General features: G+C 31.2%; 1 protein-coding gene across 1 annotated transcript in view; it reads left to right on the top strand.

Annotated features, from left to right (window-relative positions):
* Nucleotides 1–6,696: 6,696 nt before the first annotated feature.
* LOC121123727 (fructose-1,6-bisphosphatase 1) overlaps nucleotides 6,697–23,866 on the top strand; it is a 33,000-nt gene continuing 15,830 nt past the window's right edge. Inside the window, exon 1 of the mRNA XM_040718850.2 lies at nucleotides 6,697–6,863. Coding sequence (XP_040574784.1) covers nucleotides 6,712–6,863 — 152 coding nt within the window. The 5' untranslated portion in view covers nucleotides 6,697–6,711. The remainder of the gene's footprint in view (nucleotides 6,864–23,866) is intronic.

The following is a 23,866-nucleotide window of genomic DNA, read 5'->3' as shown; positions in this document are numbered from 1 at the left end:
ATAAAATGTCTTGTATATTTGTTAGGTAGGAAACTTTTCCGACCACCCTGGTGTATATAAAGTAAAATAATAAATTGGGATTTTATCCTTTTCTTGATTTTTGTTCAAGATAATTTTTATGCTGGGGCTCCAAATACGTGCTACTCACATAATGACAAGAATAAACACTACGTTCCATTTTACTTAAAATATAAAATGTATAGAAAATTAGCAAAGGGTTAGCCGGCGTTGCTCGGACCAAGGAAGGAGCAAGAAATCACATTGACAATAGGCAATGTTAAAGCTTTATTTTAATGTTTTAGTCAATGTTATTTTTTCCTAATGTTTATACGCCTTCAGTGCAGGTGAGCATTATAATTTATAGTATAGAGCCTTTATAATATATAATATTATGAATTAAAAAAAACTTATTGTATTATAAACTTCAATTAATATATTAACATATATACATGAAAAACTTTGTAGAGATGAGAAGTCCATCTTTTATTTTTGTCAAAAACTGCAAAATTAAAATTTGCGGAGAAAATTTCTAGATAACATTTTTGCAAAAAAGTAGCAGCACGCATTTATTGGCATTGTAAAGAGGAGCACAAAAATGAAAAAGTTGTATATAATGTAAAAGTGTAAATATAATGTTTTGGAAATTGAAAATAAAGTTAGAATCATAGATTTTTGTACAAATACATCGCTTTGTTGCATTTCTTCTTGAAAATTGACGTTTGATGAAAAAAATTGAAAATTATTCAGAAAATGGCAGATATTTGAGTTAAACATCCATTATTATATGCAAACTAATTTCCAGACAAATTTCTACAAACTTTATTTTATATACGAATCCAATATTCTATTGGATATCTTTTTCTTTCCTTTTTTTCCCCCTGAAAATTTTAGGAAACTGCAATTTTCACCGATACTTTTTTTGCCACATTACTTTATTGAATACAAATAAATTTAGAAATTGTATTTATTCGTATTGTTGTTTTTGAGACGTCAGTTACTTTTTATTTATAACTCAACCCCCTATCTAGTCTCTTTGAAGTCCAAAAACAATTTTTTTTATTTTGGGTATAGAATAAATCCCGCTTATGTATTTGACCCCCCTCCCTCGAAATTGGACTGGCTAGCTTCAAAAGAAGCACGCATGCAAGATTTCAGCCCTAGGACACACGAACTATATTATATCAGGGGGTCCACAGGATTATATATAGACATATATTTTTTAGGAGGGGGGCTTTGAATTATTTTTTGAAATTTTTTTGCAAAAAATTAAATTTTTAGAAAAAAATATTCAAAAATCCATAGTTATTCACAGAAAATTTTAATTGTTTGAAAAATAAATTCAAAAAATGAAATTTCAAATTTTAATTTTTTTGACGAAAAGTTCAAATATTCAATTTTTGGAATTTTTTTTTTTTTCAAAAAAACCAAGTTATTCAAGGAAAATTACATTTTTTGAAAATGAAATTTTGAGAAATGAAATATGAAATTTTTTTTTAAATATTAAATTTTTGCCTTTGCTACATAATTTGCCCGAATATTTTTTTAAAGAAAACATCGTTTAAGAAAAAATTAACCATATTTTTCCATAAAAATTTTTCATCTTCACCAAAAAAATTCTAGTAAGGAACAAAAAATCCTTAATTTTTTTTTTTTGTGGGGCTTGGGTGGGGAGGGAGATACAGGCCCTCCAGTACCCCCTCTGAGGACACCCATGCATATATATACAGATATGCATTTTCACTTCGGAAGACGTTTTTCTAAAAAGTTTAGACTTTACGTTAGACTAAATGGGGAAAAAAGTGCGCGTTATACGCAGGACTGTAATACTTTATATGTATTTTTGTATTAGAAATAATCTTTTTCATGGAAAACTATATTAAAACTTTTGAAATTTTTTTTACTTATCTCAAATAAATATATTTAAAAATACTTTACATATTTGACCATTTTGTATGTAAGAATTCTATTTTTGCATAAAATTGTGAAATGTACAACTTCAGAAGCTTCGCACAAGTTCTAAACCTTGATCAGTAATCCTCAAACTTTTCATTTCTTCAGTTTGTATTATAAGGAACATTTTCCGACTATTTTTGCGTGAAATTTTGCAAAATTAAATAAATAAGAGCCAGTGTACTGTATATCTATAAATATATGGCCAGAAGTTTTTGAATGGATAAAGAATCAATTTGACTATCTCACAATAAAAGTTGTTGTATTCAAATTGATATGCCTTCAAGGTTGTTGAAGGTGAACAATCATTATATAGATTTTTGTATGATTCATTGAATTTGAATCCACATTTTATCTACAAATAGATCATCATACCATCAATAGCTCATATTGTAATTCCCACTTACACAGCTCGCTATTTTGATTGTAGGTTCTTGAACATTTATTTGATTCATTGCATCTCCTATTAGATGAAAAAGAATCAAAGAATTTTTAATTCTTCTTTTCATGGAAAGATGCGAATCTATTGTTCTTTCTTTGTTGCTGCTCAAATCCCGGATGTCAGGCTTCTTTACTGCCAATAAGAAAACCATTTGTTTGTTTAGAGACCCGCCCTAATTCCTTGAAATCATTATAGTCTTCTATTGAATGTATAACTATGTACTTATGATTGAAGTAGGGGATATATTTTTCTTTTTTGACTCAGTTACTACGACCTGGTTTTGGTTAAACGCCTCAAATTTTAACACAGCATATCTACATATGTTTGGCATTGTTTCTTTCTATTCAAAAATTATACGAGTCAATAGATTTTCAACAAATTACATTTCAATGCTACTCGTCAAATATTACAACGAACACATTTTAACCTGAGGATTTCAAATCAGCTTTAGAAGAAGATCTGACGAATTTAGAACTGAGATTGGGATTTTAGTAGTTTACTAAACAGGTTAGAACGACGCTCTCTCAAGCACTAGGTACTGGACAAGGGAATCATGGTAGGTATGGGATTGACAAAGATTTTTATATTTAATGTATTGATTATTTGTTAATGATATAATATAATATTGTTGTATAAATAAGATAATAACCAGTTGTCATCATTTTTGGATTGTTCTAAACATAATATGGCGCAGTCTAAAGGATTTTGTAGATCGATTTAACAGAAAGATTCAAGAATTTCCACGAATAATTGCTTAGAAGATGAAAATCGAGATTTGATAGAGAAGGTCAAAATGTTAGAAGGAAATCTAACATCGGTAGATAAAAATAAGTAGGATGTTCCGACGATGAGACTGATAGTAATCTTGATGGAAAAGCAAAAGCGAGTTGATGAAGAGTCCATGAGAAGTGATGAACAATATCGTGAAATGGTCGAAAGAATCTTTAAAGCATTAAAATACCCAAAATTCTGACAAAATAGGAGGAATTGGAGGAAGAAAGTATCACAAGAATAAATCGAGAAATGAAAATACTTATAGAACCCTCACCTAGGCTAGAAGAAAACATAAATATAAAGAATTTGTATATTGGAAGACTTTATGGGATAATTATGTGTTAGTTCTTGGACTTGGCGATTAAAATGAAGCAAATAAAAACAAACTGTTGTTTAAATCACCTGAGTTTTCACTTTTAGAGGTTACGTCCAATTGCTGAAGATAAGAAAAGTGTATAATTCAGGAAGCTTTGTCAAGAAATTCAAGTTCGATATCAAGTGTAAAAAAATCATACAAAAGAGGAGATAAGAAAAACTGAAAGACGTTCGTATTGTGGAAGAAATTATCATAGAAATGGAGGAAAATGTTCTACATCTTGGAAGAAATATAATTAGTGTAAAAAAATAAAGGTCATTTTAAATTAATTTGTAAATCAAAGAGGGTATTTTTTCATATCTAATACAGTAAAAGTTAGGGGTGTAAAGAAGAACGTAGATGATAGAATGATATCTCTGGAAGTAATATATAGACAAACAAAAATTAAGAGGATGAGAGCATTACCGGATACAGGGGCTGAAATAACTGATACTGGTATTGATAATCTGAAGAGTATAGGATTATGGACAAAAACGCTGGAGAACAATGTTCAAGGACAATTATCAAGTGTCGAAGTTGAGAATTATGGGGGAAATGCAACTAACGTTTGTTTTATGCGAGTAGAAGAAACTGTTATTATATGTAAGAATGTCACTGAAGAATATTTGTCAAGTAGAGTATCCAGAGAACTTCGGGTTAAATCCGGAGAATTCTCCTAATCAGATTCGAATAGCAGCATTAAGTAATGAAATGAATGAAGATGTGGAGCAACTTAAAAAGTCACTGATGAGGGAATTTGATACTGTTTTTTAAAATGGATGGAGAACCAAGGAAAATATTGTTAAAGGATGGTTATATACCTCATGCAATTCATTCAGCAAGACCCGTACCATTTTCCTATAGAGGGGAAGTAAAGAAAGACATTGATCATATGGCGAAAATGGGAGTGATTAGTTAAGTAGGGGACAAGGCTATTGAATAGTCCCACCCATTAGTAGTAGTTCCAAAATGAAATGAGAAAGTTAGACTTTGCGTTGATTTAAAAAAAATGAATAATCAAGTTTATCTACCAATTTATCCAATGAGGACTCCCAGAGATGTTGTTTTGAGTTTACCTACAAAAGGCATACTTTTTACGACAATGGACGCAAAACAAGGTTATTGGCAAATGGAATTAGATGAAAAATCAAGACATTTGACTTGTTTTATGACACCTTAGAGCTGTAGCCCCCTCACTCAATTAAGGAATTTTTGTTATTTACTAGAAATGTTAATATTTGAAATTTTTCAAAAAAGTTAATGTTTGAATTTGTTAAATATTTGAAATTTAATTTTTTTTCATGTTATCAAAAAAAAAATTTTTTTTTTTTTTGTGAACAGTTGTGAATTTTGAAATTCCCCCCAAAAAAAAAATATATATATATATATGATCTTGCGGAAACAACTGTTTACCTAGATTTAACAATACATTAACTGGTACATTTGTAAATATAACTTATCCTCCCTTGTCTATCCAATACATTCTTAATCGTAGAAAGTTAGTTAGACATTTTACACATATTTTTACTTATAATACTTTGATGTAACTAAAATATAACTTCTTTTTTTTCATCAAATAGTATTCAATTCAAGTGTAAAGTCTTTTTCCCTTTTAAAGTCACTTAAGGAAGTTTCTTCGAGATTTTTAAGTGGAAATTTATTCATTTTGTAAATAAATGATTAAAAAATGGATAAGTATAAAGAAAAAACTAAATATACTCAAGGTTATACAATAACCCGTGTATGACTGATGTTTGACTTTCACCACGCTTTTAATGTTGACGTCATAGTAGATGAGTGGTTGTGTGTTGTGTCAAAATTGGTTTTTCCTGCCCAGTAGTAGGTACGATACATCAAATTGAAAATTCTAGCAATAGTGACGTCATAGACTATGAGTGGTTGCGTGTTTTTTAAAAAATCTGCCTGCCTTGCTAAGCAGTCGGTACAATACATCAAATTGAAAATTTTAGCAAGCCCGATAACATGATAATTTAACATTGTATTTCTATTAACCTTGAAGATACTGATCAAAAAAGGAAAAAAGGCTTTTTAATAAGTTGTGAGTGTGTTAACATCTCCCTCTAAAAGAAGAATTCTCGCCTATCATTGGTGTACATTTATTTCAAAATGCATAAATAAATAAAAATAAGTGAATTTAAATATAATTATAATATATCTCCTGCACTAAAGCTATTTTTTAATGTAAAAGGTTCTCCTCTTTAAAGCAGTAATTCATTTTCTCTCCCCAAAATCATATAACGAGCAGCTGATATAAACAATGGTTTTAATTCAATAATACCATATGTGATGCTCCTCTCTTCTCTTTGTTTCCTTACAAAAAAACCATCTCTAGTAATGATGCAATATGTTAATTAGTGAAATTAGATCTAGATAGAGCGGTTGTCACGTGACGTCAGGATTGTTGATGTCGTCCATTATGGGGCCTAAACAAACAAATTGATTACAATGAAAACCCTATTTCCATCAATATTAAAGGAAATAGTGAAATATTTGATGTCAAAACGGAACCAACAAATCAGAAGTCGTAAACTTTCATATCTATTAAAAATATATCCCGGTACTGCCAAGTTTTATTATATATCTTATTGAAAATAAAATATGACAACGTTATACAATCTTATTTCAATATTGTGTATAAAAGTTTACTATCATAAGGGAAAGAATAAGATATTTCTTGACTTGCTTGACCCTAATTAATCTAGAAAAAAAATTGTATAAATATAGCCATTTTTGTGGATTTTAAGTACATATTATTTTGATTTGATTCAAACATCAGTGATTATCATTTGTATCAAGTAGTGTTCAATGCAGATGTTAAGTCTATTTCTATTCATAAAGCCATTTGATGATGTTTTATATACTACAAAAATATCAACTTTGACCCCCACAAAAGGCGTCTCCTTCAATTATGATGAAATATATAATGTCAATAAAAAAACTCTATAAAAATCATTAGTTGTAAAAACAATTACGTCATACACTAACTGCAAAGTTAGGGAAGAAAATATTACACAGTATATATATATATATAAATCTTTCTTAATGCACAACTTTACTATCTTGATTTGAAGCAACAATTTATGTGACGCACATCGATGTTCATTATATGAGATTATATGTATTTTGAAGTACAATGACATCATACGAAGTTTAAACAGAGACAGCTCGGATGAATTTCAATCACGTCATCGCTCGTGGAATATGGAATTCTGATTCGAGATGGATAATCAAGTTAAAAGTATCTTCCTTCAATTTCCTCTATCTCCTTTTGGTCATAACTCTTGGAGAACATAGAAGTCCACTTCTTCCGATCTTAATGAAGTAAGAAGGATCTTAGACATTAGCAATTGTCAAATCAAAGGCACATTTAAATTTAAATGAGTCATATATTTTATTTATATGGTTATAATTTGATATTGTAGCAGTTTATAATTAATATATCTTTATTTCATATTTCACAACCAGGGGTTTTTATCTGAATCCTTTTATACTTTCAAACCTTGAATATATTCATTGATATTTATGGATGTATAGATTCTTAGTTTCCATGTAAGGAAGGGGTCAACTTTATTCTCTAATGAGGATTAGCATGGTTTTGTTTTCTTCTTTGGCCCATCAGGTAAGACAGAAAAACATTGGTCCATAAATTGAGGCCAAAAAAAATCCATCCATAAAGTGAGACCGGAAAACCCCCGGTCCACAGTCTGAGACCGCGGTCTGGACCAAAAAATCAGTCCAAATCGCTCTACAAAAATCACTTAAGACCGAACTTTAAAAAAAATCAATTTTGGACCGAGTATCAACACTAGTTTATACTATTTTGAGTATATATTAATGATGTAGCGAATATTTAAAAATCAAAGGTATTATGAATTATTTCTGGAACTGTTTTTGGTGTATGTACAATTGAAAAAGGAGCTGATCGTACAGCAATTCAACACAGCATTATCTCACTAATACAAAAAAAAAACCGCTCCTTTTGTTCTCAGCTGTCAATGTTTCTGGTTCTTTTCTTCTAATCAGTGTTCTGAACGTTGATCGGTTGAATCAGAAATATCTCCTGTTAAGCTGAACAATTTCCAAGAATAATTGAATAAGACGCATTAACTACAGTCTTATGTCTAAGATCAAAAGCACTTTCATTGGGTTCAAAGATTCATATATACATATGTTAAAAATTAACATTGCTTTATTAATATAGATTAAGGGAAAAATTGTTTTGTTTGTTTAAATTTTCAGACTCCATATTATACAAATGTGAGTATTTGATACGTTGCAAGTACATATGTGTCCCGTTAGTACACACACTACCTAGAATGATTTTTTTGGAAATTAGATCGGGATTACATTTGTATTTTTCGACGAATTATCCTTCAATTACATCTTGAAGTTATTTTGATTAATCCTTTGAAGGCCCCACAAATTGCACTTAAAGAAGCAAAAATTCATCGTCACAATGAAAATATAATCTATAATTTATCGATTATATACAAAGGGACCATTTTGGGAATAAATCAACCTTCTCATAAATCTAATAAAGTCTTTAAACTATAGTAACTATTATTGGGTGTCTCAACTCATACAATAAATTTGGATATTACAAAAATTGTTTTAATTTTGTTCTATATTGTTTTGTGTTTTTTGTTTCTGTTTCAAAATGTCGTCGTAAAGCATTATTACTTTATCTTATTATTTCATTGTTTCCTTAGAACTCTCTTGAGTCACCTATGAAAAGAATATTATGATTTTTTTAAATATTGATTGAAGCGTATTTGAATGACACTGCTCCTATATTTTTAGGCCCTTTCATATCTTACTTGAAAAGCATTAATATAACCACTCGCAATTACTTCACCACATGCAATTACACAGAACAATCTCTATTATATAATATGAGGAAAGATATTAAGAACAAAGGTTCATGGTTTAGAATCAAAGTAGGCTATAACTTTTTACTTCAAAAGACAGCTGTCCACATTTCATGACAAACTGTTCTTTAGTTTGTGAGTTATTGCTCTAAGCGTGACGCTACTTTTGTTATTCCCAATAACATATATCAAAAACAATTTTGTGTTTTAATTTTACAATGCTTATTTATGGGGAAAATTACTGTTGAGCTAAGCCATGGCTTGAAAAGTGTTCTGGGGTCTCCGCTCCATAAAGGAAATAAGAAATAAATTATTTAAAAAAAAGACAATTTTGAACGAAAAAGAAAACGTGTTTTCTTTGTTAAGTCCGAAAATTTTATGCCCATTTTTTAGGTATCCATGAGTCATTTTTAAGAGTTAAAGTTATGTTTGGAGCCCAAATCGATCAATAACTAAACTCGTTGGACTCGGAGTAGAATTGAAGATCGACATAGGAGTAATTCCAGCCTATATGTCCTTTGAATATACAGGGTGAGATTTTTGATTATTTCTTTCATCTCACGACTGCTAGCAGCTGATTTAATAAAATGTCATGACACCTATGCTGCTCTTCTACCGAGGATTTTTCAAAATGTCAGGGTGATCAAAACATTTATTATGCATCAATACTGATAAAAGTTAAAAAAATGAAAAAATTAATAGCTGACATGAAAATACATTGAATTTTTCATGTTGGTGAAGTAACATTCTGATAGATTTACCACACAATAAATACGGGAACGTATCAGGTTAATTTATTGACTATGTTTGCTCTACATGCTTGAGTAAGGAGAAGGAAGACCTATTTTAAGGGCGAAAAAATTAGCAGGAAGGTACATTTATCCTATAATATTTATATTAGGGGGAAATTTCCATTGGGAAAACTCCCGTGGCTAAAATTCCTTTGGCGAATCTTCTGGCCACCATATTTTATTATGCATTTGTAAAATACGTTACACCAAACATAAGCGAAAATACTTACTTCAGAGAGTGAATTTCTTTCCAGATCAAGGTTAATAGAATTACATGGGTAGACCATCATATAAACGGGCTTGCTAGAATTTTCAACCTGATGTATGTATATATAGTACCGACTGCTGTGTAAGACAGGTAGATTTTGACAAAACACACAACCACTTATAGTCTATGACGTCACTATTTCTAGAATTTTCAACCTGATGTATGTATATATAGTACCGACTGCTGTGTAAGACAGGTAGATTTTGACAAAACACACAACCACTTATAGTCTATGACGTCACTATTTCTAGAATTTTCAATTTAATGTATCGTACCTACTACTGGGCAGGGAAACCAATTTTGACATAACACGCAACCACTCATCTACTATGACGTCAATATTAAAAGCGTGGTGAAATTAAAACATCAGCCGTATACACATTATGTTATAACCTTGTGTTTGTATTAATTTTGACCAAGACAAAGTATTTAATAATGAGCAAAAATGAGGAAACGCAACAACAGGTTTTCCTTTTCTACTCGGTAAAATTCCTTTTTTCTTTACGTAAATCCCTTCTCTATCTATAGCTACTGCGAATAAGACAGGATTTCAAATCTTGCTTTTCCTATCATATTTAATATCGTCCACAGACACTTTGCCAATAGCCCTTTTGCCGAATGACCACTTAACCAAATAGATAAATATAATAACTATATTTGACGGTGATTCATGCTCCAATGTTACTCTGATTTAAAAAAATAAAATGATAATTATTAGCTAAGAATTGCAATAATTAGTTGGGCATTAATTTCCGTCTTACAAAATGGCTTTTGGTAATGTTTCCTAGGGCCATTTAATATTAAGTGTCACTAAATTTTTTTTTAATTTTGTAGAATTATTATAAGCTTCAAAGAAAACATCAGAGCACAATATATTAGATACTCGTAGCCTCACAGCCTGTTTGCCCATAGATTTAAATCAATTCAATTTAATATATTTACGAAAAAACTAGTACATATTATATTACACATGTAATATGGCTTGCTAATATATTTTTGTATCGTCAGACAACAACACTGTTGGTTTATCTATATATTAACAATCTATGTAGGATGAATTCTGATCATCACCATCCAACATCAATATACTTTTAGAAGTTGTTGAGATATTTTATTACGCATACTTTTATTGCAACTGTATAGTATTTTGTATGTATTTTGTTTGATGTTAGAATTTGTTTTAATCACGACAACTAAAGGAGATTGTAATCCTGAATTGAATACTATTCATTTGCAGAGATGGCATTTCTTAAGAATGCGAGGAGAAGACGGAAGTGAGATATATATTACACCTGAATTGAGACCTTTGTTAATTTCAGCAGTCTGTTTTATGATCTTCGTTTTGAACTGTTGTAATACGTGTGCCCATAATTCAATATATATGCTAAATATAGAAATATATTGGCTTTGATTAAAATAAACACCTCTTCTAAGGTCTTAAATTTTAAATGAGGAGCATCATGAAAAGGCTCATAGTCTTACCTATAATAAACTTATACTTACAAATAATATTTAGCTGATATATATGTGCATAATGGCCTTTAAAAAATAATCATATGATCCTTTCTTACGAAGTAAAATAGCTTGAAAAATAAAAACCATTTTATTACAATATATTTTTCTTTATCCCAGTCTGCTTTTACGTTGACACGTTATATATACTATACCATTGTGACTAAAATTAGGACTGTTTTGTTGGTTGCTGGTTGGTTCGTACCTTTTGACATACATATTCGAGTAAATTTCGGGTATTTGAACCTTCGGATTCATATCTGAAACCAAAATTAGATGGATACTTGTCTTGAATTGTACCCAAAGCTCCCAGATCTTGGACAATAAGAAATTACCTATGCCCGGGTATTTCAAATCCGGATACAAGGCCTGTCGTATCTTTATTATGCAATACTATAAGGTTTTATAGATCTGTAAAATCCCTCGAATCTTTTGTAAGATCCGTACAAATTCGAGTATCTGAAACCTGTTCGGATCCCAGATCTGATGATAAAATTTACTTAGACTTCTTTGTGTGGGTGACTCGGAGAGTGAGTTTAATAAACGTGCAACTCCTGGTTGGCTTTCATTTTCTAGGCAGTCTCAAGCATAGACAAGGAGTGCCTCATCAAGGTCTGTGCCAGGTTTGGGTATGTGGTTGAAGCTGGAGGTGGTTGGTTTGAGTGATTGAAAAAGATTTGTGAATTGCAGAGTTAATTTTGAGAAATAAGTTGTAACATTATCTTAAATTTTCAAGATTTAAAACCCCCTTTCTAGTCATTTAATAACACAACTCAAATCTCAAGGAATAAGTCATAGTGCTAACAATCAAGGATCTGAGCGAATCCAGTGTTTGACAATGACGGAACTCTCCCTCTAAAAGTTTCTACAAATCCATTTGCTATTTTATTCATTCACAGATAAAATAACAAGTATTGTAACTCCACAATAAGTTCTATGGGTTGTATGTTTTATTCTTCTTCAATACAATCCATTATTTTGGTTTTATCACATTCGACACGATGGTTCTATGGCCCCCATTCATAATGTGATTTTGAGATTCAATCCAATTAAAAAAAAAATTATAACAAAGGATTTTTTGGGAACCAAAAGATATTGGGTCCCACACACTTAAAATATTTAGGAGAGCCCTGATCTTCGTGGTTATTAAGCCACTGTAAATTAATTCCTTTCGTTAAGATTCAAGATTTTTTGTACAGTAATACTTTAATAAATTTTATCTATGAAATAAAATATGTAACGGGATGGTATTTAATGAATCTTTAAAAACAAGACAGTGTACAAGATATAACTTGTACATATATATACTCATAAAGATGTAATGGGGCATGACTGCAAACCAAAAAAAGTATATATATATCCGTAAGGAGGTGTGACAGTATGTAATTTGGGGCGCAACATAAATTAATAAAAAAAGGGTATTCCTTTTAATTTATTTTTCTTACGCTCCAAGTACATTTTTGAACTTGACCAAATCTATATTAATAAACCAATGTTTGTCTGTCTCTCTTTTGCATGAAAAACAATCTCGAAGTGTACTGGAAATAGTGCCCCCTGAAGTATATTACATGTATATTTTGATTCTAAGAAATAACAATGAAGGCTTACTAATGAAATATTGCAGACGTATGGATTTGTAAGAAGAGTATTTTTTCTGTTTGTAGTATTTTGTTTTTGTTACTGAGCACTCTAGAGACTAAAGTACTCATCACATTTTATTTATTTTTAATTTTTATTATTATTCTTTCCTTTTTTAGGAGATAAAAAATATGAATTGATATACGTGTTGCGTAGTTACGTATGAGTGTGCTCTTCAAAAAGCTCATGAACACTGAGGATTTGTTGGGGAGTTTTCTTCTACATTATTAAAGCAAAATGTGTCTTTGAGTCGACACTCAATTACTCTGGGCAATCCCGAGTAGTACCGCTAGTAATTTCATAATGAAAATTGAATGTATTTTTTAGCTCGCCGGTTTTTTTTGTTTTGTTTTTGAGTTGACAAACTGAAGAATGAATATTATTTTCCTATGCTGTTGTCATTATTATTTAATTCGTGAGGAGTGAAGCTCCTTTTTTACAACATTGAATTATATATAATCAAAACTTGATTGTATATTTGTGTTTACTCATAAAAGGCATAGTTATATCTGGAAGATTTGTTGCGTAGTTATAATTATAAGTCCTTGTTGGATTCAATGTAGAATGGAGGCTTGATATCAGAGTCAGTCTGACCAATGTCCTTGTTTATATCCTTATCTCCTTCCTCTCTCATCACAGCTTCTTCTAATGATAAATGACAGCTAGACTGCTTGTGTTCCAAAACATTATTTAAATTTTCAGAATGACCATGTCCTTTTTCTGTTTCTTTTTTAACATGCCCACAATGTTCAGAACGGCCTTGTAACTATGGAGATGTTCCTCCTTTATTTAGAGGAATGAGCATCGTCTTTCAGCTGAATTACAAAATCTATCCCTTTAAGCACTAACCAAAGTGCTGCAATTATTTTGTTAGACCCAAAATAACAATATTATCATTCGGATAGTTTTATTATCTTGCCACGAGATGGCACCACTCTCAATTGTTTTGTCGTAAAAAACTTATACATGTCAAGAACGCTCTTGCCCCCATTATGACTCTGTCTAAGTAGGTATTTTGCTTTTTGGTTCCAATATGCGAAAAAAAAAACATTAATCAAAAGAAATACACATGAAAACCTGTCGAATCACCTTTAATAAGTGACCAATTGAAGGAGGGCAATGCCCTCATTGCTAATAATACCTGATAAACTACTTTGTCTATCTATGAACTCCAAATAAATTCCGTATCCATACTAATGAATGAAAATGGAATCTACTTCAACTATTGGGAGTTCCAAGAATTCTCAAACGAATAACAAACTGTTCGTCATTCCATTGAATGAGGAAGAAACTTGTGGTTGTGAACTTTTATGCTGTATGTACGTAATATAACTGTATTTCCAAGCCTAACAAGGCAATGTGTATAAATCAATATAATTATGTGAAGAGGTAGAATTCAATATATAACTAATTTATGTATGTAATTACTGCATTAATTATCCCCTTACACATAATAAATTATGTTTTAAGCCCCCAGACAAAAAACAACTACATTATATCTTGCGTACAGGTACATGATTCTGTCTGCGTTATAATAATTGTGCGTAGATTGTAGTTGGATATGTAATCATTTTATGTCTTGGTTAAGATGATGCAATTTCATAAATATTTATTACATAATACGTGAGTTAGCCTGGCACTTTTTTCATCTTACTCGATCTATTTGTTTGAAAGAAAGGTTTGAAAATCATCTCATATAGGCCAAGGTTAATAGAAATACAAGGTTATACCATAACGTGACTACGACTGATATTTGACTTCTAGCACGCTTTTAATATTGACGTCATAGCAGATGAGTGGTTGCATGTTTTGTCAAAATCTGTTTTTCTTTCCCAGTAGTAGATATGATATATTAAATTGAAAATTATAGCAATAGTGATGTCATCGACTATGAGTAGTTATGTGGTTCGTCAAAATCTGCCTGTCTTGCCCAGCAGTCGGTCCAATACATCAGATTGAAAATTCTAGCAAGACCGATTACATGATGGTCTAACCTTTTATTTCTATTAACCTTGATTAGGCCAAATATATAGACGTGATGACTAGGGGCAAGCATTGATAGTTTTCATCATTTTGATGGGCTTAGCTCCAAAATTATCAATACTGTAATATAACTTTATATCTAACACATGAGCTGAAAAGTCCTGAGCCTACACAAAGCAAACTCATTTTTTTCGTTCAAAATTGTCTGTTTTTGAACTATTATGATTATTTTTATTCCCTGTATATCCAATGGAGCCCTCATAACAATTATCAAGTAATTGCTTAGGTTGAACATTATTTTTTCCCATCGAGAAGCAGTGTAAAATTAAAACACAAAATTGTTTTTTTTTCCCCTTGGTTTTGGAAATAAAAAAAGGTTGGGTCACATTTAGAGCAATGCCTCTCAAACTAAAGAACAAATTGTCATGAAACTTTGACAGCTGTCTTTTGAAGTTTGGTACTAACTTAAAATGAGGTGAATAAAAAAAATACCTTCCTCAATCTGTAAAGCCCGGGACAACAAGTCACTGGGTGCAAGGTATATAGTGCTTCATGATGTATATCATAAACATATTTTGATTTAAAAAATAATAATGTAGTCGTGTTAATGAAAAATTGAAGGCGTGCGTTTGTAGACAATGTTTATGTTTTTTTATTGATCTCTAATGGATGTCATAATTCATATGGATTTTCTGTATATGTTAAGATTTGAAATATATATAAACTCTGGTTTTTTAAAAGTTTATTTGTTTTTATTAATGGGCACTCTAGACATTAACGTACTCATCAGTCATCCCAACACATGACTTACTTAAGATATGGATGGACACAAGCTACGCAACCTCATTATTAAAACTTTTAAAATAAATGATAAATAATTCTTCTATTGAATAACAATTGTAGAAGAGAAGAATTATTTCTTGTTAAAAAGTGATGAATCATGAACACAGAAATAGAGGCTGATCGTCCATTGAAAATCTTTATTTGTGATTTAAGTAATCAATCATGGAATTTTGAATCGATCGGTGAAAAATTTTGTTGGAAAATTTCAATTTTTGGAGGTGAAACTTGAAAGAGTGCTCCAAAATATATGATCAAGTATGATTTAATTTTGTCCAAGAAAGAGCTAATTTTTTTAAATAAGATTTCCTTTTAATCCTTTCATATCTAACTTTTAATTGCGGATTGTCTTTATTAGTGAGTATGGAGGAAGGACTTCTTATTAAACCACATCGAAGCAATACATTTTTTGACGGAATATCCGTAATATAGTTATGAGATGGTCAGTTCCTTCGTAGTTCATCATATTTTTCTTGTATTGTAAAAGAGCGTCTCTTGATGAACCTGTTTTCATCTATAGATGACTTCACTATAAGTAATTCATGTCTCACTTCTTGTGTTTGGATTTGATCTGCCTTTTCTAATTCATTCCAGGGTAGAAAATAGTGTTTCTGATTTGATATTCAGTAATCCATGTACCAAAATATTTTATTTATTTATTATCAAACTCGTATGATATATATATCATATAGGTAAATAATTGAGTGTTTTTTAGCAGAAATATATTTTATATTCATAAATCATAAATTCATAAACAGTTGTGGTTCACTGTAAAATGATTGTGGTAAAAACCGTTGCGTGGTAAAATTGTCCTGTACAATATCATTGTTAGACAAAATTGCTGTGGTTAATATCTTCGTGAAGCAACATTACTTCAAGCAATATAAATGTGAGTAATCCCATTGAAATACATTATTATCATGTGCAATTTCGTTGCAATATATATTATGTTTGGACGATAAAATTATTGAATTAAACTTGCCATGAAATACCCCATTTAATATCCCCAGCCCACAGGTTGTATATGTAAAGCGCTGGACCCAAATGGGTTAAACCTCCACCACCTCCACGCTTCTAAGTGTTTATGACCCTTTTATATTATGCTATAACACATCCCGAACCCTAGGTTGTGCAGGTGAACGGCTGGGCCCCAAAGTAGGTCAAATTATATCTACACAGATTCTCTATGCATCAAACAACCATTTTAATATTAAAAAAATACCCTGGCCCTCAGCTTGTACAGTTGAATATGGGGCCTCAAGGTAGTTTGAACTCTACCACCGCCGATTTTGTAAGCATCATGGACCCCTCCGATTAATTTAGATAACACCTGGATCAAAGGGTTTTGCAGATGAGCTCCTGGGTCCGAGTTAGGTTAAATTTTGTGCCACTGCTTCCCAGACCATCCAGAAATCCTTGCAATATCTAAAAATATATCCCTGCTCTCAGATTGTAAGGATGAAGTGCTGGATCTCAAGGTCGTTTAAATTCTACCCCCCCCCCCCTCGCATTTCTAAGCACTAAGCGCGCCATCCCCGGCCCACGGATTAAACTTATACGCAAGTACTTTGCACTTTTTGTGCAATGTTTATGTGATGTATCGACGTTAAATAGAAATTTAAATATTTAAACATATAATAGGTATTATACGTTATCAACTATTGGACTAATGAAGTATTGCTCTTATCCAATTTTAACGGATGGATTATTCATAGCCCGTCGGCGAAGGTGCATCATAGAATATTAATAGAGGTACTTGGTACATAGAAATGCGGTGGTCGTAGAGTTTAAAGGGACTTTTGGACCAGGACTTCCCTGAACAATCTGATGCATAGGGTGTATTTGGGATATTAGAAAGTTTTTTTGATGCTCAGGGGAGTGGCAGAATTCTAAAACATCTTCTTCACATTCGAAATTAGTTAGTTCGTTCGTTTTTCGTTAGAGGGAACTTTTGTTGAACCATATCTGCATCTCTATGTAATACATGGGCATCATATGTAATGTGAATCAATTCTATCCAAATTTGTTCCCCAACTAAGAAACGATCTTCACCTGTTTTTCTTCGATACAATACGAGGTGGTATTGTGGGGTTGAGTTCTCCTTCATCTCCTTGAATCTTGTGTTTTTTGATTACTTTTAAGTTGCTGATATGATAGTACATTTAGTAGTGGCGGATTACTTGCCATAAAGAACAAGATAGGCACAAGAACCTTCAAAAACGGCAGGATAAACTTTTATTTTCCAAATCATAATTCCACACATCAGTACCTTCCTTGTTAAAAACCCATGAAAAAAGGCCCGTTTTCTTTGGCATGATGATGATGCACGTAAGAGTGCAGTTAGGGGAAGTTGCTTTGCTGATGATTAGTACAATTACTGAGGAAAAGTTGTTTAGAAGATGCAAGGGTACCAACGTGTTTTATTCCTTTTTATATAATCTCTTTCAACCAATCAAATTCGTTCTTTTTCAACAATTTCAACAACCCTAAGTATCGACACCAATTGATTTTTCTTATTTCATATTTTTTTCCTTTCCTTTTCATTATTTTTTTCCTTTCCATTTCATATTTTCTTACTCCTCCCGACAAAGTTGATTTAATTATTTTAATTATTACATAAATGATAGATATTTCTTCAGTGTATAATAAAATTAATTGTGTGAGAATAAAAATAGATATATATATTTATTTTTTTTTGATCAAAAAAAAAAAAAAAAAAAAATATTCATTGATTCTCACACAATTAGTTTTCATTTTTAAAAGATAAAAAATTCTTCATGACATTAAAAATTTATCCCCTATTTTGGGATTAAAGACAGAAAAATAATGAACAGATTTACCATTATTAGAAAATGTTTCACATTACAGAGAATAGGATATTACAATTTCCTCTAAACATATATTAAAAAATTTTTGAGGGGATGGACTCGATAGTTTGTTGGGCATATATAACTAATCTTATCCACTCAAGTTGATAAAGGGATTTGATATGGATTAATTGAGCAGATATTGGTGAGTCATCAAAATTGGGATATACAAATGTTAATCTGTTCAGAAAGTTGTTGTATATGTTTTCGAACAAATGAACCGAATGCAATAATTTAAAAAAATAGAGGAATAAAGGATTTTGCATATTCTTTAAATGAATCACCACAGTTCATGATGATATCTATTACATTAACCGACCCATGCCCATTTCATTATTCTATATGATAAGTTCACTATCATATCATGGCAACAACCAAGATGATGACAGAGGAATTTTGATATAAAGTGCTGAATGTCGAGCAGCTGCGGTTATCATTATAGCTCTAAATTCTTCCACTTGTAATGGAGAGTCAATAGGTAATTTTTTAGCAATCAATGATTTAATAAAGCAAACTCCACGGCTTTGTGAACAGGAAAAGTATTTTTATTTCTCTTATAAGCTCCTAATAATATATTTGCCTTTATTAAGTTAGAAGAAATATCTTCCGTCACACAAACGTTGAATTGGATAAAATATTTGACTACTCTCAAAACTGGGCAATCAGCAAAAGCGTGTAGTCCTCATGCATTCGAGTAGAGTTGAACATAAAACCGCAGTCTTTGCACGGATAATAAAATTTGATATTGTCAGTGGAAATTTGAAATTGTGCCGTAAATTTGGTCCCGTCTGAAATTCCAGAAATTGATCGGAGAATTCTTCGTTCCCATGAAGGAGGAAGATCGAGTAGTACCATATATTTATCTGACACAGACTTCACTTCCACCGATGAATTTTGGCAAAAGCTCATTTTTAAAAACCATGGTTTTGAAGGAGTAAAATATTTAAGAGACCTCTCAAGAGGAAGACGGAATCTCCCACCCCAAAAGATAGATTCCAGACTTAAGTCATGATAACTTAAAATTTTATGATGGAGAGCAGTCTTCTCTAATAAAAACGGATTCCCAAACTTATTAAAAAAAGGCATTTTAGTACTATTTTCGTGAATTATATTAATTGTTGAATCTGAATTATAAGTAGGCCTTCCTTTCAATAAAATTCTCTGAATTGACGCTAGAAGCGGCGAAAAAACTTCCAAATCCCGGTTAGTTGAGGGTGTTCCCATTTGGATCCATTCATAATATTTAGAGGACGTGAAATTCACCCTCCAGTCTCTCAACGGGTATACACCTAATTCCTCCACAACCTTTTTGTAACATTTTGGAATTATACTAGGTAAAAGGCGGAGCCCATCGCCTAATTTATACTTTGGACACTTTAAAGCAGGAATATAATTTTTATGGAAGAGACCCTTAAACCATGCATCTTCTTGCATCATTGCAGATTCTGCTAGAGAAGGAATGGAGATCATACAAGAGAAACAATTCTCAAATTGTTTAAATCAATGCGTTTTTTAGAGATAAATGACGCCATTTTAAGATCTGTTTGTTGACCATCATATTTAATTGTACCCAATTATCTCTTGATACCCCATTGGTTGTCCATTCGATACCTAAGATGTTCACCTTCGGTACAACTCTACAAGCTTCGATTATTGTGGAACTATCCGGGTTCCAAGATCTAAGGGGAAGGATGGTGGTTTTCGTTAGATTCATTTCTAATACAGAGTAGACCTTAAATTTGTTAAAAAAAGTCAGAAGTACTTTGATCCTATACTGAAGTTGAATTTCTGAATGGGGTTCAATTATTAACGTTACAACATCAGCATATAGGTCAATTAGATGTGGAGTCCCACAAAAAGAGACAACAAATCCCAAATACTTTTTCGAAATGGTCCATGTTAGTTCATCGATGGCAGATATAAATAGCAAGGGGTCGACTGGACATCCTTGTCTATAGCTCTTTCTTAATAAAATGGGTTCACTCATTTCTCCATCCAACGAAATTATAGAAGAGCCGTTAGCGAGTAAAGCTCTGTTAGGATTAAAAAAAGTTTGGGGAGTAAACTTTTAACAGATCTCATAATGTGGCAGTGACGTACAGAGTCAAATGCTTTGTAAAAATCAATTGCAATCAATGCATCAAACTTGCCACTCCTATTAAGAGATTCAATTGTTGCAGCTATATTTTGAAATATCCGTAATTTTTTTATTTCTCAGGAAACCTTTTTGCTCATCTTTAATGTTTTGGTTTAAAATGTGTTCAATTTGCTTAGCTAAAACACCAGACAATATTCTGTCAACTTCATTTAAAACTATGGGCCTCCAGTGATTGAAATCAGTTCCATCACCTCTTTTTAGGTATAAGAGCTATCCTTCCTTTTGTAAGAGAAAGGAGCATTTTTCCAGACTTTTCCATGGATTTTACTACTTTTAAAAAGTATCGCGCAATTTCTTCAGGCGCAAGAGAGAAAATTATCCCACAATGACCATCCGGACCCGATGCATTGGAATCCTTGAAATTATTCTTTATATAATTTACAATATTAGCCTTGGTAAATACTTCAACCTTTGAGGGTCTCCTTTTCTTCGGGAAATTGAGTCTCTCTCACCCTCAAATCTACGAGAACCTTTTATGGAAATATTTCAATACTTCAGAAGGCTCATCGATTGTTCTATTGTTAACAACATTTTTTTGTATTGTTGTGCCTGTATGATTATGTTTGCGAGGTAAATATTTGGTTCTAAGAATGGGATCGGTTTCGCGATCTACTTTTCTTCTCTTTTCAGTTTCAGTAATGTCAAAGATTTTGTATGAATTCACCGAATCTGTGGTGTATTTTGCAAAGATTTTTGAAAAACTTTTGAAGGATTGGATTTTAAAAAACTTTTTTTTTGAAATTACATTCCCCTAATATCCGTTTTGGCACTTTAAACTGATGACTGCTGGGAATAAAACGAAGAGTTATTTCAATAATTTTGTGATCAGTCGACGGATCTGGTCTATATAAAGCATTTTTAACCCGCTCAAAAAGCATTGGAGAATTGTCAGTAGTTTGAGAATCAATAATAGACTGAAAAAAAGTCATAGCGTATTGAATAAGTAGGTGCAAATGTGTTCATGAAAAACAAAAAGTAAGACTGAAGATTTTTGGGGGGTTTCTATTTGTATTATTAAAAAAAAAGTTTGTCTCTTTGCCGACTGTTTTACACTTCTTTACTTAATTGGGTCCTTTGGAAGGTCCCATTCTTTTAAAAAGTGTATATTTTACTACTAATTCTAGTTTTATTGTTCCTCTTTCAATAAAAATTCCTGATTTATTTTCTCTAATCAATATTTTTATAGTTTTTTTTTTCTTGAATACTTTATTATTTATAGATGATTATTACATGTAATATAACCTTATCCCTTCCCGAGGAACCATCATTAAATTAATGGAGGATGTTGGTACTGATTTCCTTTATAGAAATACATATAAAAATGTTTTGAGTCATCCACACCAAATGACGATCAAGTTATCAGTAAAAAGTATAAAATATTTACTAATTTCGAAATGGAACTCTGAATTTTGTACTATCTAACAGTAAGTATTCAATTTTTTTTAATCTAACCCTAAAATATGATTCTATTTTAGCCAAAATTATCAAGAATTATCATACACAACTCATTCAATTGCAAAAAAAAGTGCTTAAATGGTCACAACAACGGGAGTAGGAGCTTTGGATGGTTTGCAACTAGTTTGACTAAGACTAGTTTCTTCACTTAAAGACTTGGGTATGATAATTAGGTTTTCCAATATTACATAGTCATTAAATATTACTTCTATTATCACTTAAGGCTTAGCTATAGTTGATAGGCTCCAAGAAATGGTGTTCAGAAAACTCATAAAAGGCAAAAACAACTGCTTAAATGGTCACAACAACGGGGGTAGTTACATTGGGTGTAGCATTATAATTAGCAATTGTGTATATCCTTCATGATAATAGTATGTTGTTATATAAGCAAAAATAACGGGGAAAATATCTTTCTTGATGCTCTTAATAAGGAGTAATATCGCCGGACATTACTACATAATTAGCTTTTGCTCTAAATCTTTAAGATGGTTTTTTTCCAACATTTTTTTATTAGTATATTTATTGTCTAATTTTATGATTTTGACATTTACTTTATTATTAATAATTAGTTAGATCTCATCGGTAGAGATATATCTATCCTGTGCACAATTGTATATAGCAACTTCCACATGAAGAAGAGGGGTGATTATCTTTTTGATTAAACTCCACGTCGCGCTTGTGTTTTGCAACCTAAAGTTATGATATATTTAACTGGAAAGATAAATGTATGATGGTATATTTTTTATTATGTAGATTATATTTAATTAAAGCCTTCTTTTTTAAACTTGGAACTTCAAATATATTTCAAAATACTCTACTTTGTCGTTTCATTAGCTATTATTCTGAGAATAAGGTTAATAATGAATTACAGTTTCATGGAGTGTGACGTTATAAAATCTACTGTAACGGATAAAAAACGTCTAAGTCAATTATACGTAGTATATCTTCATTAAACATTTTGCTAATAAATACTTACGTTATACCCTCAAAAATCATAATAAAGCAGGCAGATGATAATCACATCAGTATTTTAAACAATGATACCATATGTATTTTTCCCCCTTCTCCTTGCACGCGTTTTTCTCTACAATATTATCAACTTTATTTATGAGTTACTCGTTGTTGCATTTCCCGGACTGATTAAGCGTAGACTAACATACACAATTAGACTGATCCAACACAAAATACAATAAAAAAAGGAGTGAAAAAGGGAAAAAGAATAACATAAACAAAAAACGTATTGATCACGAAACCTCTTTATAAAATGATCAAAATTAATTTTATATTCACAAATTCTTATACTGTTTATCAAATTTTATTTGTTTAAAAAAAATAATGATTCCAGCTTATATAATATGAATTAATTTAATCAGAAAGGTGCAAAAATATTCAATTTAAGGCCCTAAAAAGTTCTTTTTTATTGCTCGGTAGTACAATTTGAGAAAAGAACAAAAAAAGTAACAATATTTGTATCAAAAAATAGGTGAGATACAAGTGTTCATTAGTACACAAATGGCATAAAATTTTTATTGGATACAATAACGACCTGATTAGTGTTGTATCTATCCTTATTCTTTGTTTCTAGTCCAATTGAGTCTTAGAATAAATGAAATGAAGTGTCGGCATCAAGGACAGAACTTAATAAATTATAGGAGTAATATGCAGGAATGAATTGGACGGGACGACGACAGTTTTCAGTTCTAAATAAGGACCAACACTACATTACACGTCATCATTTTTTGTACAAATTTATTTGACAACAAAAAAACTTTTTCCTAGTGAGATGTCACTTTTGAAATACGGGAGATGACGTCACTTTATCCTTTTTTTGTCGTATAACGGCTCATATGAAATCTGAGCATATACTAATTCTATATATTAATGAAGGTTGTGTGATTGAAATTAATTCATATTCTGATATATTAAAGCATAAACAATTAGTTA

The sequence above is a fragment of the Lepeophtheirus salmonis genome, chromosome 8 (assembly GCF_016086655.4).
Source record: "Lepeophtheirus salmonis chromosome 8, UVic_Lsal_1.4, whole genome shotgun sequence".
In the NCBI taxonomy this organism is placed as follows: domain Eukaryota; kingdom Metazoa; phylum Arthropoda; class Copepoda; order Siphonostomatoida; family Caligidae; genus Lepeophtheirus; species Lepeophtheirus salmonis.
This window is presented reverse-complemented; position numbering and strand designations above follow the sequence as displayed.